This window comes from Accipiter gentilis, chromosome W, assembly GCF_929443795.1.
Source record: "Accipiter gentilis chromosome W, bAccGen1.1, whole genome shotgun sequence".
In the NCBI taxonomy this organism is placed as follows: domain Eukaryota; kingdom Metazoa; phylum Chordata; class Aves; order Accipitriformes; family Accipitridae; genus Astur; species Astur gentilis.
This window is the reverse complement of record NC_064918.1, coordinates 4,687,869-4,703,045: the sequence shown is the minus strand read 5'-3', so window position 1 is coordinate 4,703,045 and position 15,177 is coordinate 4,687,869. Positions and strand designations below refer to the sequence as shown.

Below are 15,177 nucleotides of genomic sequence, written 5' to 3'. Positions count from 1 at the left end.
AGGTCAGTCGCTACCAGCACAGCCCCCTCCCCTCTCCCAGCCCCAACACGGAGACCAGTACCTGTGTAGTTCTCGTTGCCCTGAGCCACCTCTCCCAGGAGGTGAGCGATGGCAGAGCTGACAGCTTTTGTGCTGTTCCCCAGGTCCTGGGTACACTTCTCCATCTGCAGGGGGGATGAGTGGGGATATGCTGGTGGACTGCACCTCCAGCCTGGTGGCTTCCACACCACCCTTCCCCATGCCCTCACCGTCTCTCCCGGCAGAGGCTTGAGCTTGCTGTCACAGGCAGCTGCCTTAGCTTCCTTCAAGTCCCTCTCCAGGCTCTGCACGAGACCCAGCGCGGAGTCTATCTCCAGGGGTCCACACGCCTCCTGAGCTTGCAATGGGGGAAAAGGGAAGGTGAGCGGGGCAACCGCTGAGCCCACCCTGCCACAGCAGAGACTGTGACCTGCCACTGGGATGTCCTCATTGCCCCACCGTCCCCACTCTGCTCTGCATAGCCGGGGTTCTGCCACACGACAGGACCCAGCCTCTCACCTTCTGGGTGGCCGTGCGGAGCTCAGCCAGAGCCGTGGCCAAGTTCTTGGCGCACTGGCTGAGCTGCATCGCGGAGGCTTGGTCCGTGATGGTGGGGACTGTGGCCTTGGCTGCAGCTACCATCTTCCCACCAGGCTGCCAGGCCAAAAGAAAAAGCCGTGAGAAGGGGACAAACATGCAGCATCTCTCTGCTGCCCACATGCAGTAGGTTTCCCAGTATCTTAGGAGGGCCAGGCACGGTATGAAAGCTGTAACACCTGTGCCAGAGCTGGCACAGGAGGCTCTGGGCAGTGCAGATACCTGCAGGAAGTTCTGGCTGGCAACAATGAGAGCCAGCTGGGTGCTGGGGCTGTCCATCTGGGACTGGCTTCCTCATATGCCCTGTACCAGCATTAGGATCTGCTCTGCCACCGCCTGCCAGAGAGGAGGGTCATTGGAGAGGCTTAGCTGGGAGGAGACGGCCCTCTCCATGGATCTAATTCAGGACCAGTGACCAGAAGGCTGGCTCCTGGGGGAGCCACATGAGGACCCCAAGGTCTGCCTGCCTGCTGAGGCCAAGCACAGAGCCCTGGCATGGCTGATGGGAGAAGGGACAGAGACAGGTGGCACAGGAGATGCCAGGATCTGGCCTGGGCCCTTACCTTGCAGCTCTGTACTAGCTGATGCTGCACAGCAGGGTTCTTGTTGGAGGAGGCAGCGTGCTGCGCGGCAGCAATGGTCTAGGTTGCAGAGGCAGCAGCTTGCTTGGTTGCGTGCTGGTGGGGGGCAGCACGAGTTAGCACCAGTGGCAGAGTAGCCTACCCCAGAGCCTTCCTGCCATGCACCAGGGCGCAGCTCCCCCTAAGCTGCTTCTCCCATGTCTCCACCTGCAACAATGGAGCATCCCCAGCACCCTTGATGCCTGGCATCCCAAAGCAACATGGTGCGCACAAGGGAAAGGAAGGGAGCAGTGGGGAGGTCTCTGCAGGATGCAGCATGGACACTGTACATGAAGAGGACTTTATCCCTCCAGAAAGCTCAGAGACGGGGACTCCCAGCCAGGTCTCTTTTGCTGACCATGTCTGCTTGCCCTCCACAGCCCCTTGCCCAGCATCTCACCTCCAGCTTGTGCACAAGCTTCTTCTTGATGGCATTCTGGGCTGCGGCATTGGTTGCCGTGCGGAGCCTCTCTGCCGCCTTGCGCAGCCACTGCTGCTGCTCCTCGCTGTCTGGGTGGGCTGTGGCTCCCTGGAGAAAGCAGGAAACCCATCACACCTTGCAGGGGCCACCGGGTCCCTTGTCCTCCTGACAGCAGTGACTGTACTCTGGCCTGATGCTGGGGAACATCCCCCAGGCAGCCCAGCTGCTTACAGTGCTGGGGATATACCTAAAGCCTCTCCTAGAGAGCTCAGCAGCAGATCTAACAGCTACTCTGCTACTACCCACAGCTTCAGGAGGAGCCCCACTCCATCGCACAGGTCCTTGGCTCAGTGCAGGACCTTACTCTGGGAACTGCTCCCCAACCCAGAGGCTGCTCGTCCCCTCTGCAGCACCGAGCCAATGGCATCAGATGGGGGCCAGAGCCAGCACCTATCCTCCTGCATGCCACGAACCTTCGCAGCTTCCACCATCTTGGTGGTGGCATCAGCCAGGATCTTGGCTGCACTCAGCAACTTGCGCGAGTTCTCCAGGTCAGTCTCTCCCTCTGTGTCGGCTTTGATGGCGTTGACAAGGTCAGAGGTGGCCTGGGCCAGAATACGAGCCTGACGCACCATTTCCCCTGGGAAAGAAAGGAAGGGTGGCCTGTTAGCAAGTCCCATGGGCTTCCTGATACGTCCCCACCCATCATGCTCTACCCCGGGTGCCATCAGCCGCTCTCACCCGTGTCACCCATGGAGCTGAATATGTTCTCGGTGATGTTGAGGATGGTGTTGGTGGCCTGGTCATAGCACCCAATGGGCTGCCCGCCCATGGCGTACTGCTTGATATGCTGCAGCAGGTTGTTCAGGGCCTGGGTGACGGTTGTGGCTGCCACCCCCACCTGCTTCAGGAGCTGGTCATTGCTGGTGGCCACCTTAGAGGCCTCTACACAGCCTTCTGCCGACTTGGCCACCAACTTGCCAGCCTCGATCAGCTGCTCCTGGCAGACTAGGGAGCTGATTGTGGGAGCCACTACCTGGAGGGGAGGAGAAAAGGCTGGGAGGCAAGTGTGGTGTGTTCCTTGTAGGAGCTCTGCAGGGACAACTGTCCCCAACTTCTGCTCCTCCAAAAAGGATATTCAGCATTAGGGGGTGGCAAACACCCGAGGCAGCCCATGCTTCTGGTTCCAGACCCCTAACATCCCACCTGAGGACATGTAGTCCTGGCACACCTACAACCCCACGGGCTAGAGCCATCACCACCCAGGTGATGCTTGCAGTGATGCCGAGACAAGGGTTAACATCACTTACCTTGGTGCAGGCCACCAGCTGGGAGGTAGAGAGGGCACACTGGGTGGCTGCAGTGATCACTTGCATCTGCAGCACCGAGTCCTCCATTTTCTGAGCCACATTCTTGGCTTTGAGCACCAGCGTGGCGGTAGCACTGGCCACTGCTTTTGCCAGCTGCATGAGCACATCCTGGGGGGAGACTGAGAGGGTCAGCATGGGAGCAGCAGTGGGAGCACCAGCAGCAGGGGGGGGGCTTTCATCCACTCCAGCCCAGCACTGAACACTTGGAGTGGCTGGCAACACCTCGAACCCATCCCTACCGCGTGTGATGGCCGGCAGTGAGGTTGTAACCTGGCTTTGAGCCTGCACCGTGGTGGCACCTCCTTGCGCCAGGACGCTGCCATGACCACCGCCCAGAGCAGCTCAGGCAACACTCAGCATCACCCCAACACCTGTGACCTGTTCACTGCCCGCTCCCCAGGCAACAACCTGCACTGAGTCCCTGACTGTACCACAGTGACAACCTGCTGTGAGGCACTGCCAGCACTGCCCAGCTTCGCACCCCATGCCAGGCTCTAGCCAAACAGCAGGCACAAGCCAGCCATGGGCACAGCTGCACTGTGGGCAGCAGTCAGTGCCATCCCATGGCACTGCCTGCCCATGGGCTCACCCCACCAGCAAAAGGTGAGCAGGAGCTGCTGCCCACACTGGTCACCTGTACTGCAGGCATGCCAGCTATTTTTTAGCTCTTTAGCAACAGGCTACATCTCTGCTGTCATTCCCAGGGCTAAAGGAGGGGTATGACACAGCAACCAGCCTCCTCTCCCCCAGGGATGGCAGAGAAGGCATGGGGCCACCCTGCCAACATGCAACAGGTAGTGACCAGCACACGATAAACTGCTTCCCCACTGGGCACCAGACCCGTGGCGAGTGGCCCCGCACCCCATGGCAGCTAAGCCTCTGGCCACCAGACCCGTGGTGAGTGGCCCCGCACCCCACGGCAGCTAAGCCTCTGGCCACCAAACCAAAAATGCCACAGCATCTCCTCACCTCCTGCAAGCCAAGACTACTCCCATTGCAAACCATCAACCTTCCAGACAGGAGAGGCTGAAGAGCACATGCACCCAGCTCCAGAGTCCTCAGACCACAGCATCTGACTGTGGCAAAGAAGCAGCCACCCCGCCAGAAGAGCCCGGGGAGGGAAGCAGATACACTTGGGTCTGGCAGCTGCAGGGCAGAGCACCCCACACGTGCAAATTGTCTTCCAGGTCCTAAATCTGCCCTTTGGAGCTGCCCTGTCCTGACACTGTTACCTGGCCATGCATGGCCCCCTGCCCTGGTCCTAGCTTTTCTGCTCCCCTTGGCTCTCTGTCCAGGCTTTTCCACTCATGTTGAGGCCATGCGGCTGCAGTGAACAGAAACTCCTCCTTTCTGGAGTCCATTTTGGTCTATACTAACGGCTGGATCCCCTTCCCCAGCATGGTGTGCTACCTCCCTTGTGCTGGAAGCAGCAGTCATGGGGAAAACAGGCCAGCTGGAAGCCAGCTCAGCCCAAAAAAACCCCAAAAAACAAACCCCAAAAAACCATCCCACGATGTAGGGTTTAGGGTTCTTCCATGCGGGGTCCAGACGATAGAACACCAATATGATGATTAAAGTCGCCACTTTACTGAGCCTAGCTGATCATTCTTATACAATTCTCTGTTGCCTAGAAGCTCCAATTGGCTGCTGCATGCAAGCATTTGGTGTCCACACGCACAAACATAAAATGTGATTGGTTATATCGATACTGTCCACGCATATAAACATAAGATACAGTTAGTTATACTCGCTCTGTACACACGCATAAACACAGGATATAATTGGCTATGTTAACTAGAGCATGCGAGACTTGTCTCAGTCCAATTGGTCAAGATAAGCCCCTGAATTGAGGTTGTTTATGCCAAGTTCCCTTTATCGTGGAATGTGCACCTGTGTTTTTCTAATTGGGATCTTTCTTCTTCTATCTTCTTGTTTATTCTGTTCAAGGCCTTCTAAAGGTGTCTGGAACGCTCTTGTGACCATGAGCTACTTTCAGGCCCAGTAACTAAGTTCCATATAATTGAACCCTACACCACAAAGCTCCAGCCACTCTGGTTCCCAGTTCCCCGATGGGGGCAGGCAGGCAGGCAGCTCTCAACCACGGGCAGAGGGCGGCAGGCAGGAGCTGAGGTAGCTGTGAGGGATGATTCCTGGGGCAGCACTTGCCCAAGCAGTGACCTGAGTGTGTGGACTTCTGAGAGCTGACTACCAGAAAAGCAGATTTTTGACAAGAGCCCTTCTCCAAAGAGTTCAGCTGATCATCCCCAGAGGAGCACTCCTTGCATCAGAGAGGTCAGGGACCACCAAGCCATGCCTACAGCCCCCTTTTACCATCTTTGGGTCAGAGGCAGGCAGGATCCAAGCACACTGGCTTTCTGGGATCTACATGGAAATCCACAAGATAAGAGGCATTATATCACAACAGCTCTAGGGCCAGAGATGGGCAATGGCCTGTCCCTTCCCTCAGCAAAGTCACTGCCATGCACAGGGCCAAGCTTTGGCCTGGAGCCCTCCTGCTGGTCCTGTGCAAAGGCTGATGGTTTTAGGGAGCAGGTGTCCCTGGGTGCCACCAGGTGCACTCACCTGGAACTGAGGGTTGGTGTCACTCTCCCCAGTCTGCTGTAGCAGCTCCCCGCTGGTCTGGCCCACAAGGCCGGCAGCCTGCAGGAGATTCTGGCGAGGCTGTGAGGAATGAGGCAAAAGCAACACCAGGCTCACAAGCAAGCCCTAAAAACTGTCCTGATGGTTCCCCTTGGCTTCCACCCACCTCTTGGCCCCACGGCCCCTCCTGCCCCCCACCTCAGCACTGGCAGGCTGCACCATTTTCAGCAGGTCCAAGACAGCGCTCACCAGGTTCTTGGCTGCCTGCAGAAGCTGCTGCCCATTCCCTCCCTCATCCTCCATCAGCGCGGCCAGCATCTTCACGCCCCTGGACATCTCCATCAGGTTGGAAGAAACGGTGGCAATGGCACAGCCCATGACGGTGTAGTCTGTGTCTGCTGGATCCCCTGCACAGGGAGGAGATGAGTCAGGATGGGATGTGCTTCAACGATGCCCCAAGAGCATCCCCATGCCTGTCACCGATGTGGTCCTCCTTCCCAGGAGTGGGGGGAGAGACACCCTGGCTCCTAAGCCAAAAAGACGGTCGCATTGGCTGAGTTTGGGCAGGAGAGCCTGGGGAAGGAGAGCTACACTGTGCCGCGGCTGTGACCAGAGCTATAGCAGGGACTGGACAACACGTTCCTGGTTCAGAGGATGGCAGGTCAGCCAAGGACTGGGAGGAAGGACTGGGCTGGGCACAGGCAGAGATGTTGGGGGATGTAAAGGCAGGGTGAGCTGCAGGGGCACGGCTGGCTCTACAGGCATATTAGCAGCAGTTGGGGCTGATTTAGCTCTAGCTAGGGCAGGCTGTCTGGCTGTCTCCTCCAGTCTCTGATGGAGGGCAGGAGATACAACCTTCAGCCAGACAAGAGAGACCAAGCCTTCTCCAGAGACAGGGGCATCACTCTTCTCCAACCCTCCATATACCTGCAGCAAGGTTGACCACCAAGGCTGTGCCAGCAGTGATAGCATCCACTTGGGAGTGGATCTCATGCTTTGACTCATCCATCTTGTTTTTGCGCCAAACTTTGGATGCCTGAAATTGGGAGAACAAGGTCAGGAGGTGATGGTGGAGGTGGGGAGCTGCACCTACGCTCACACAGAATAATGCAGGAGAGAGGAGACATGGAAGAGGAAAGGAAGAGCTGTCACCACCCAAAACTCCCCAGCCCATCCTGACCAAGCGACATGACCAAGTGCCCCCCTCTGCTGCTGCCCCCAGAGCTGGATACAACCCCACCTCTTTGCAGGCAGCAGATCTTCCTGGTAGTTGCTGACACCTCTCCTAGGAATGTGGCCAGCCTCACCCAGCCTGGCCAGCAGCCTCCAGTGAGGTTCCCCCAAGCACCCCCTCTTCACCCAGCACTCACAGCATCCTGCCCAAGGGGTGGCAAGGTTTCGAAGTCATCCAGCGTGGCCTGGGCTGCGTGCACAGCTTGCATGCTGGAGTTGATGGTGCCAGTCAGGGCTTGCTGGGCTGAAGTCTGCAACACAGGGACAGATTGAGGTATGCCAGGGGCTCCATGTCTAGGCTCAAATATTCAGCTCATGCACCTCCCCCCCCCAACATGGCATAACATGCTGTTGATGACAGTGCTCTAGGCAAGTGCCTCTGCAAAAGGGGGGTGCACCCAGCAAAAAGGGGGTCTCCCCTCTGCATTTCCCCCTGGGAAATGCCCCAGCCCACTGCAAAGCATCTGCCCAGGGTAGGCATGAGTGAGTCCCGTAGTTAGGCAGCTCTTAGGGAACAGATGCAGAGGGACCTTTTTAAATGCTTCTCTGGCTGCAGAGAAGGGGGGGACACCAACACCAGATGTAGGGCTCTGCTGTAAACCAGGGTTGGCTGGGCACGGCAGCTTGGGGGGCCACAACCTGAAGGAGAGGCCGTGGCTGCCAGCCAGGGGAAAATGCCAGAGTGAAGCTCAAGTTTGCAGCTCAGCCAGGCCAGCAGCACAGAGCCCCTGCTCTTCATGGCAAGCAAATGCCTAGCCACAGACCCAAATGGATGGGTCTACATGAGCCTGACGGACGCCTCTTGGAGTCTGTGCCCTAGGGTGGGTACAGAGAGAGCTTACCAGGGGAGGCATGTGCCCTTGGTGCATCTGGCCACTGGCGATTTGCAGTTGAGCCTGTGGCATTGTGCCCACCTGGAAGTTTTCTGGTCCTCCAGCCCCCGTCTGCATGATGGCTGGCAGGGCCACCGAGCCCAACTCTGCCTTGCCTACATGGTTAAACTGCTGCTGCAAGACGGTTGACCTGAAACAGGGAGAAATACCAGGTCAAGGGATGCCCATGGCCCTGGCACCAGGCTCTCCAGGAGCTCTGCTACTGAAGGACTGGCAGCTCTTCCTCCAGACATGCTGTACTGCAAGCTTGGCTGAAGCCTGCTCTCCATTCAACTTCTTTTTGGCAGCTAACTTGCTCCTAGAGGACTTCTTTGGAGACACGGAGTCTTCCAGCATGGTGGACAACTCATCCCCCTCCAGTCCAAAGCGGTCTTTGCTCTTTTTCTGCAGAGGGAAAGAGAAAACACATCAGCCAGCACACACCTTCCAGCCTCCCCCTCCTCCTGCAGCCCAGGCACCATACCAGGGCCATGGGGTTCCCCCAGCAGCACCGTGTGCCAACAGCTGTCTGGAGACAGCTGGAAGGGGCACCCTGCACCCCTCTCCAGAGAGAAGACTGTTATCAGTGCCCAGCTGCCCTTCCCAGCACATCCTCACCTTTTTCAGGATGATGTCAATGTAGCCAGCAATCAGCTGGGCAATCTGTTCCCCCTCTGTTGCCTGCACTGAGTAGTAACCATCCTGGTAATCTCCAAAATCCTGCAACAGCATGGCACAGGGTAGCACTGGAGCAGGGCACTGCAGCTATTCTGAGCCAGCCCCTCTGGTATGTGCTAAGCACCCAGTGCCAGCCTCCAAAACAGAAGCCAGGGCTGGGAGAGGCACCGGAGGAAGGCAAGGCTGTCCCACCACAGGGCAATACCCAACAGAGGGGTTAGCATGAGAGCAGCATCCCCACAGGGGCACCACCAGGGAGGCAGGGTGGAGGACCAGGGCTGGCCCCTACCAGGGTGAAGCTCTTGGGTGAGGCTGCCCAGCACTTGATATTGGTCAGGCTCCACTCCTGAATCACTTCCTTGGTCTTCTCATCCACACGCATCACGCACTCCTTGGTGATCCCCAGCAGCCGTGGCACCAGCTTGTTCTTCCCCTTCATTTTCTCCTGCGGGCCATGACAGAAGGGTTATGGGCTGCTCCTGGGACAGATCTGTCCAGGCAGAGACCTTTAAGGCCTCCCTTGGCTACCAAACACCCCCAAGGCCACACTTTCAGGTGGCGACAACCATGACATGGGGCTTGAAAATGAGAAAAAGTGTGAACCAAGAAGTGGGAAGGCAGCACACAGGGAAGGCCAAGAAGGACAGGAAGATAGTGCGGATGCAGGGAAAACTGGAGCAACGTAGGTTGATGGGTAGCAGCTCAACTACAGATGGAGAGATGCTGGAGAAGGGAAATTTTGGCCAGGGGAGCCACTGCTCTACCTTGACCAGGAAGAAGGAGACCCCGTAGGTCTTGAGGGAATGGGCAAGTTTCACGTAGCAAACTTTGGCCTCGATCTCACTCATGTTCCTGCAGTTCTTGTGGGCCTGGAACAGCAAAGAGAACATTGCACTAGCTCCACGGTCCCCTGGCTGTGCCACCATCGCCCTGTCATTGCCTTTCCAGGCTCTCCCTGCCCCACTGGCATCCCCTGCCCCTGCTACACCATCCCTCTGACCCTCTGAGACCTCAGGAGCTGCCTTGTCTGCCTACCTACAGCTTCATGCTCCTATTTCTCACCCGCCAAGCCACTACATGCTGCCTCCAGGGACAAGAACAACCTTAACCTTTGGCAAGGAAGAACAAGAAGCCCAGGTCTTAACACCCCCCACACACATACCATGAAGATCTTGTGCTTCCCTTTCTGTTTGATGTACTCCTTGGGCAGGAAATCCTTGAGTCTGCCAAGAGACAGCCAAGCCAGCTGTTAGTGCCAGAGCCTGAAGCCAGCATTTTCTTTGCCTACAAAGAGGCCCAACCCAAAGCCTTGGACAAACCCTTGCCAGGGCATGGGCTGGAAGTTTTTGGGAGCAGGAAGGATGTGGGAGAGGTTGCTGCAGTAATGAAAGCTGCCCCAGGAGCCATCCTGCTGAGAGCAGGGTGGAGGTGCTAAGGATGCAGCCCCTCACGTGACATCATGGGAGGCTGTACGGCAGGCTGAGGTCCCCCCCCATCAGAAGGGGAGCTGGCTGCATGTCCCAGGGAGGTGCCAGAGGGAGCAGGATGGGTAGCTAGCACCCCTTGCAGCTGGCATGGACCTCCATGCTTGGGCACCATGCTGCAGGGAGGAGAGAGGTCACTCCAGAGACACCCACATCCCCAAGTGCTGTGTGCCGGCACAGCGCTGGGGGCTGCCGAGCTGCTCAAGCCACCTGGAGACAAGCCCAGGGGCTCCCCAAGACACTCACTCCAGAAAGCCTGGCTTGTGCTTCTGCTCGTTGTGCGGCCCGAACTGGATCTGGCACTGGTAGCCGGCAAACTCACAGGCTTTGTCAAAGGAGACAGGGTGGGAACATTAAGGATGTCATCGCGAGCCTGCATAGGAAGAGAAGACACAGCTGCGGGCTGGGCAGCCACGCAGCCCTGCCATCGCTCCCCTCCACACCAGTCAGGACTTGTTTTCCAGACAGAAAAGAAGTAGCCATGAAAAAGAGGAGGATCTAGGGGCAGGCTGTCCCCTACAGGGACCATCACCATGCCTGGGAAAGGAACAGCAGCAGGACATCAGGGTGGTTCATACCAGGCAGAGGAGACATGGGATCCCCTGGGGAGCTCTAGAGTACACAGAGGGCAGGGCTGGGATTGCCAGCGTTGGCTCTTACCCAGGAAATCTGTCCCAGGAGATAACTGGGCATCCTGAAGTGCCCCCTGTGGTGGCTCCTGGCCAAAACCCTCAGCCACCAGCCCTGGCAGGGGGCTGGCACAGACAGCAGAGAGAGGTGCTCCACAGGGCTGTACCTGCACATAGAGCAGGTTGAGCTGCACAGGATCTCGTGAGTCCACGTTCTGGTTGGAGTAGAAGAACGTGCGCCGCAGCAGCAGCGTTTCGTTGTTGTCAATGCCTTGCTCAGGCAGGGTCCAGCCGTGGTCCAGCCAATTCACTGCAGGCAACACCAGGGCGTGAGCAAGGATGGACACCCAGGGAAGGCTAGTCCCGGCCCCGGGGCTGCTCACGCAGAGCAAGAAATGGATGTCTATTTGGTGCATCCTGGCTCTCATCCCTCTGCCCTGGGCCTCCACACAGGAGAGACTCCAAGGAGTGTGGGCACGTGTCCCCTCATCACAGTCCTCTCCACTCCCCTGCATTGGGTCTTCCCCTTGCAGGGGGGCCCTTGCTCCCCTCCTTGCCTGCCAGGTCTCCTTCCCACTGCCTTCAGCACAGGCTGACCCTGTCCCCAGCACATGCAGGCACGTACACTCGTCATCCGTGTGCAACTTCTGCTTGAGCTTCTCCATCTTCTTCTCATCTCGCAGCAGGGTCTTGTCCTTCTTGAGGGTGCCAGTAACCTCCTCCTCCTTCTCTTCCATAATCTCCCGAACAAGTGAGTACTCATCATAGTTGGTGATACCTGCAGGAGCGCAGCGGACCAAGCTCAGCATGACATCACTGCCAAATACAGAGCCTGGAGCGACGCAGGGGTGTAGAGTGGTATCCCCTCCCCAGCATCACATCCCCCTCGGACATCCCCACTGTCAGGTTATCTGCTGCAGAGCTGCTGCCGGTACCCTGGTACCCCCCACCAGACGCTGCCATCTCTCCCCACTTCCCTTCCTCCCCCTTGCTGCTGCCCCCTCCTCTCACCAATCCGGGCACAGATCATCATGAGCGTGTCCATGACTGTTTTGGAGTCATCCACCATCACTGTTTTCACTGTCCCATTCAGCATGTGGATCTTCAGGGGCCACTGCTTCTTCTTGTACTCCATGGTATCCTGCAGGCACAGCGGAGCACAGCTCCCAGCAGTGGCACTGGCGCAGGGTGCCCGCATCCTGCCACTGTGTCAACAGCTCCCATCTCTCCAGTGCAATTGGGGGAGGGGGGGGCATGGGGTACACATCCAGGCATGATGCAAGGCAGCAGAGCAGGCACCCACAGCACCTCCCCACTGTGGGCATGTCTGACCACATAGCTGAGGCGGGTACCAGCTGGAAGGATGTGGGATGGATGCTTACCCCGTTGCGAAGCATATAGTAGTCCAGAGCCTTCCCAGCTTCCAGCCAGATCCTTTTCTTTGGGTCTTCATCCAAGAGGAACAGCCCAAAACCATTGGCTGAAAAACAGGTAAAGTCTCTGTCATGGTAATCCTAAGCAGGACAGGGCCACCAAGACACCAGCCTGTGCCCAGGGATGTACCTACAGCCCAGCATGTGAAGCACAGCAGTACTATGCATGCTGGACCCCATCAAAAAGCTGGCAAACGAGTTTCAAGGTAGATGTTTTACCATATAGTTATCTACAGAAAAAATCACCTGAAGCATGCCTATACAATGCCAAACTTGGAACTGACCACAACTGAAGGAAGAGCTTGGAGTCATTGTTGACAGCTCTCCAAAATCTTCAGTGCAACGTGTAGCAGCTGCCAAAGCAAGGTAGTAAAATGCTGTGCATCACCAGGAAGGGTGCTGGGAACTGGTCTATAAAACCTAGGCACATCCACACTTTGAGTACTCTGTGGTGGTGTGGTCCACACCTCCCCAGAAGGACACGGTAGAGTTTGAAAAGATACAGAGAGGGGCAACTTAAATGACAGAGCCTTGGTATGAGGGACTAAAGGAGCTGGGACTCCTCCATTTGGGGAGGAAGCCGAAGGAGGACAGGATTGAAGCTTACAAGGTCTCAGAGGTGGTGAGAAAGTGTAGAAGTGCTGTTCACCAAATCCTGCTCCCTCAGGGCTGGGGTACCCAGTGAGAGTGCTGCTGCTGATGCCCAGGCAGTGGCACCCTGGCTTGGACCTGTGGGGATAGCCCTGTCTTCTTGCTGTAAGAGGCCAGGACCACGCCTGGCTTTGCCCTGGGAAAGGTCCTTCTCCACCTTTCCAACAACCCCGTGCTGCAGGCTGTCTTGGCTGGCTGCTAAGTTTATAATAAGTCATCTCATTGGCAGCTCTCTGCAGGGGAGGAACAAATTCTTGAGGCATCCTGCTCCTGCCTGGCTAACATTGCTGTTAGGATCCCACTAAACAGTGATCAGAAAAATCACTGAGGCTTACGTGTTTTTTTTTTTAATTAAAAAAAAAAAAAGCTATTTTCAAAGCAAATTTTAAAAGGATAATTCTAAAGCACTAAAAACTGAGCAGCTTGCCCCAGATCCATAGCTTGGGCAGGAAGAGGTGCTTCCCAAGCCAGAGCAAGAGCAGGGCTGGAAACCTACACTGAAGCTCCCCCAGTCCAAAGGTCACAAAAAACCCAGGGCAGCTCAAAAAGGGACCCCCAAGTACCAATGGGTGAGGAGAGCAAAGAGAAACAAAAGCTGCAAGGAACTGATAGGAAAAGAAAAGCTGTGAGCAACTGAAAAGGAACTTGGGAATAAGCAGTTCCCTTTAAGGTTTTCCCCTTGCCCTTTTTTTTTTTTTTTTTTTTATAAGCAGGCTGGCTCACACCCAGAAGCAGGAAATGAAATGCTCCTTCCAACACAGTTGCAGCCCCGTATCCACATAAACATCCAGTCCCTCTCCAAAACTGAAAGCCATGATCTGCCAGACTGTGTCCCACAGGCTAGCCAGGCACTGCATGAGAAGGCATTTCCTTTCATCCATGAGGAATTCACAGCTCCCAGATGTCACAGCACTCCCCCTCCTCTTTCCACAACTCCTGACCTCCTGCTTGCTGCCTGCCTGAAGCATGGCTCTCCTCCAGCTCTCCTCCGTGGCAGAGCCACTTTAGGAGGTGACAGGGACCCAGGAGAGCCCCCAAGACGATTTCCCAGTGCTCCAGCCCCCCCCATTCATGCCGAGGACAGGCCACATCCGTGTGGGTGTGAATCGCATCATGAGTTCGTGTGCCATAAGCATACTTTTGAGCCTTGCTGCCACAAGGAAACATTAGAGCTGAGAAAGCTTAGCAAGGTAACAGAGCACCAGCACAGTCTGGCAGAGAGCTGCTGGGGAGGAGAGATCTGGAGGAGGACTATATATTCCCCAAGAAAGGAAAAATTAACTTATATGATTTATTAATGCTCGCTACGACCCCTGTGACTGTTTAAACCCACCTAGTCCTGGATAGTGGTGATGAATGCAAATAGGAGAGAGGAGCAGAGACAGAAAGGGCAGCAGGCTCAAAGAGCTTGATGAATATTTCGCTTCTAAATGTGTTTTCCTACCTCCCAAGCCCCCAAATTTCTTCTGGGGTGTCAAGAAGGGAGCCTGAGGAGCTCAACTGGGCAGGAGGACTTGGACCTTGCTCTTCCCACCCCCACACTGCTCTGTGCCAGCTGGGAAAACCCAGACAGGCACAGGGACAAGAGAGGAAAGGGAAGCCGGTAAAATGCCAGGAACCAAGCTGGGGTGGCCCTGGCATGGCAGCATGGCGGACAGCCCCACTGCAGACTTACGCTGTCCCATCTGGGCCTCGGGCACCCGCTCGTGGATCATCTGGCAGGCGTCGTACACCATGGTGGAGGGCTCAAACTGTATCATCTTTACCACGTTGCCGATGCTGATCTTCAGTGAGAGGGCGACCATGGTGGCGGCTTGGCTGTACCCACTCCTATGTCACCTGCTGGAGGAGACAGCCAGGTTAGCTCTGACTGCTGTCCCTGCGCAGTCCCCTCCGATGCGCAGGGTCCTTCCGCTTCCTCTGGCAGCACCTCTGCTCCCCAAAAGCTGGGACCTGGCTTCTAGTGGCAAGCAAGGGCTGCACCCCATGCTGGCGAGCCCACAAGGGGGTCCTGCTTTCCAGCCCCATGCTGACCCTGGGGTCTCTGGCCGGCATTGGGACCCTTGTCTCCCTATCCCAAGGTCCCAAAGCCAATTTTGCTCACCTGCAGGAGTGACAGCAGCCGGTACTCAGCGGAGATGCTGCCAGCAAGGAGGAAGCGAGTGTGCAGGAGCACACGAGATAAGCCAGGAGAGCGTGATGGAAGGGGTTATAATTAAACCTGCCATGACACAGAAGCCACAAGAGGAAAACCAAGCTTTGACCTGGAGCTGGTGGGGCCCTACCCTGGCTATCAGTGTCCCCATGTCGCCAGCGGATGGTGCTGAGCCAGCAGCCTGAGCACAGAGGGACACGGAGGGATGGAAAAGCATGGAGTCACTTGGGGAGGTGAGATAAGGGCACCAAGCACCAAACCTGGCCATTAAAAATAATTACCTGGGGAAAGCACCACTCATGCCGAGTACCGCATTGGTGCTTGGAGACTGGGGTCTATGGCAACAGCCACGGCACAAACCCAGGGCAGGGGAGCCTGTGCACAGGGTGATGCGCAGGAGAGCGAGGGACCCAGC

The 15,177-nt window shown here is 56.7% G+C and overlaps 1 protein-coding gene across 1 annotated transcript in view; it reads right to left on the bottom strand.

Annotated features, from left to right (window-relative positions):
* LOC126035546 (talin-1-like) overlaps positions 1-14,792 on the bottom strand; it is a 31,702-nt gene extending 16,910 nt beyond the window's left edge. The window contains 27 exon segments of the mRNA XM_049794185.1: positions 62-164; positions 249-371; positions 538-672; positions 838-951; positions 1,179-1,292; positions 1,636-1,764; positions 2,130-2,296; positions 2,398-2,692; positions 2,967-3,134; positions 5,610-5,708; positions 5,877-6,034; positions 6,555-6,663; positions 6,998-7,111; positions 7,703-7,883; positions 8,061-8,137; positions 8,351-8,452; positions 8,700-8,855; positions 9,175-9,279; positions 9,573-9,633; positions 10,141-10,246; positions 10,249-10,267; positions 10,691-10,833; positions 11,149-11,301; positions 11,535-11,664; positions 11,906-12,003; positions 14,283-14,449; positions 14,712-14,792. Coding sequence (XP_049650142.1) covers positions 62-164; positions 249-371; positions 538-672; positions 838-951; positions 1,179-1,292; positions 1,636-1,764; positions 2,130-2,296; positions 2,398-2,692; positions 2,967-3,134; positions 5,610-5,708; positions 5,877-6,034; positions 6,555-6,663; positions 6,998-7,111; positions 7,703-7,883; positions 8,061-8,137; positions 8,351-8,452; positions 8,700-8,855; positions 9,175-9,279; positions 9,573-9,633; positions 10,141-10,246; positions 10,249-10,267; positions 10,691-10,833; positions 11,149-11,301; positions 11,535-11,664; positions 11,906-12,003; positions 14,283-14,412 — 3,289 coding nt within the window. The 5' untranslated portion in view covers positions 14,413-14,449; positions 14,712-14,792.
* Positions 14,793-15,177: the final 385 nt, after the last annotated feature.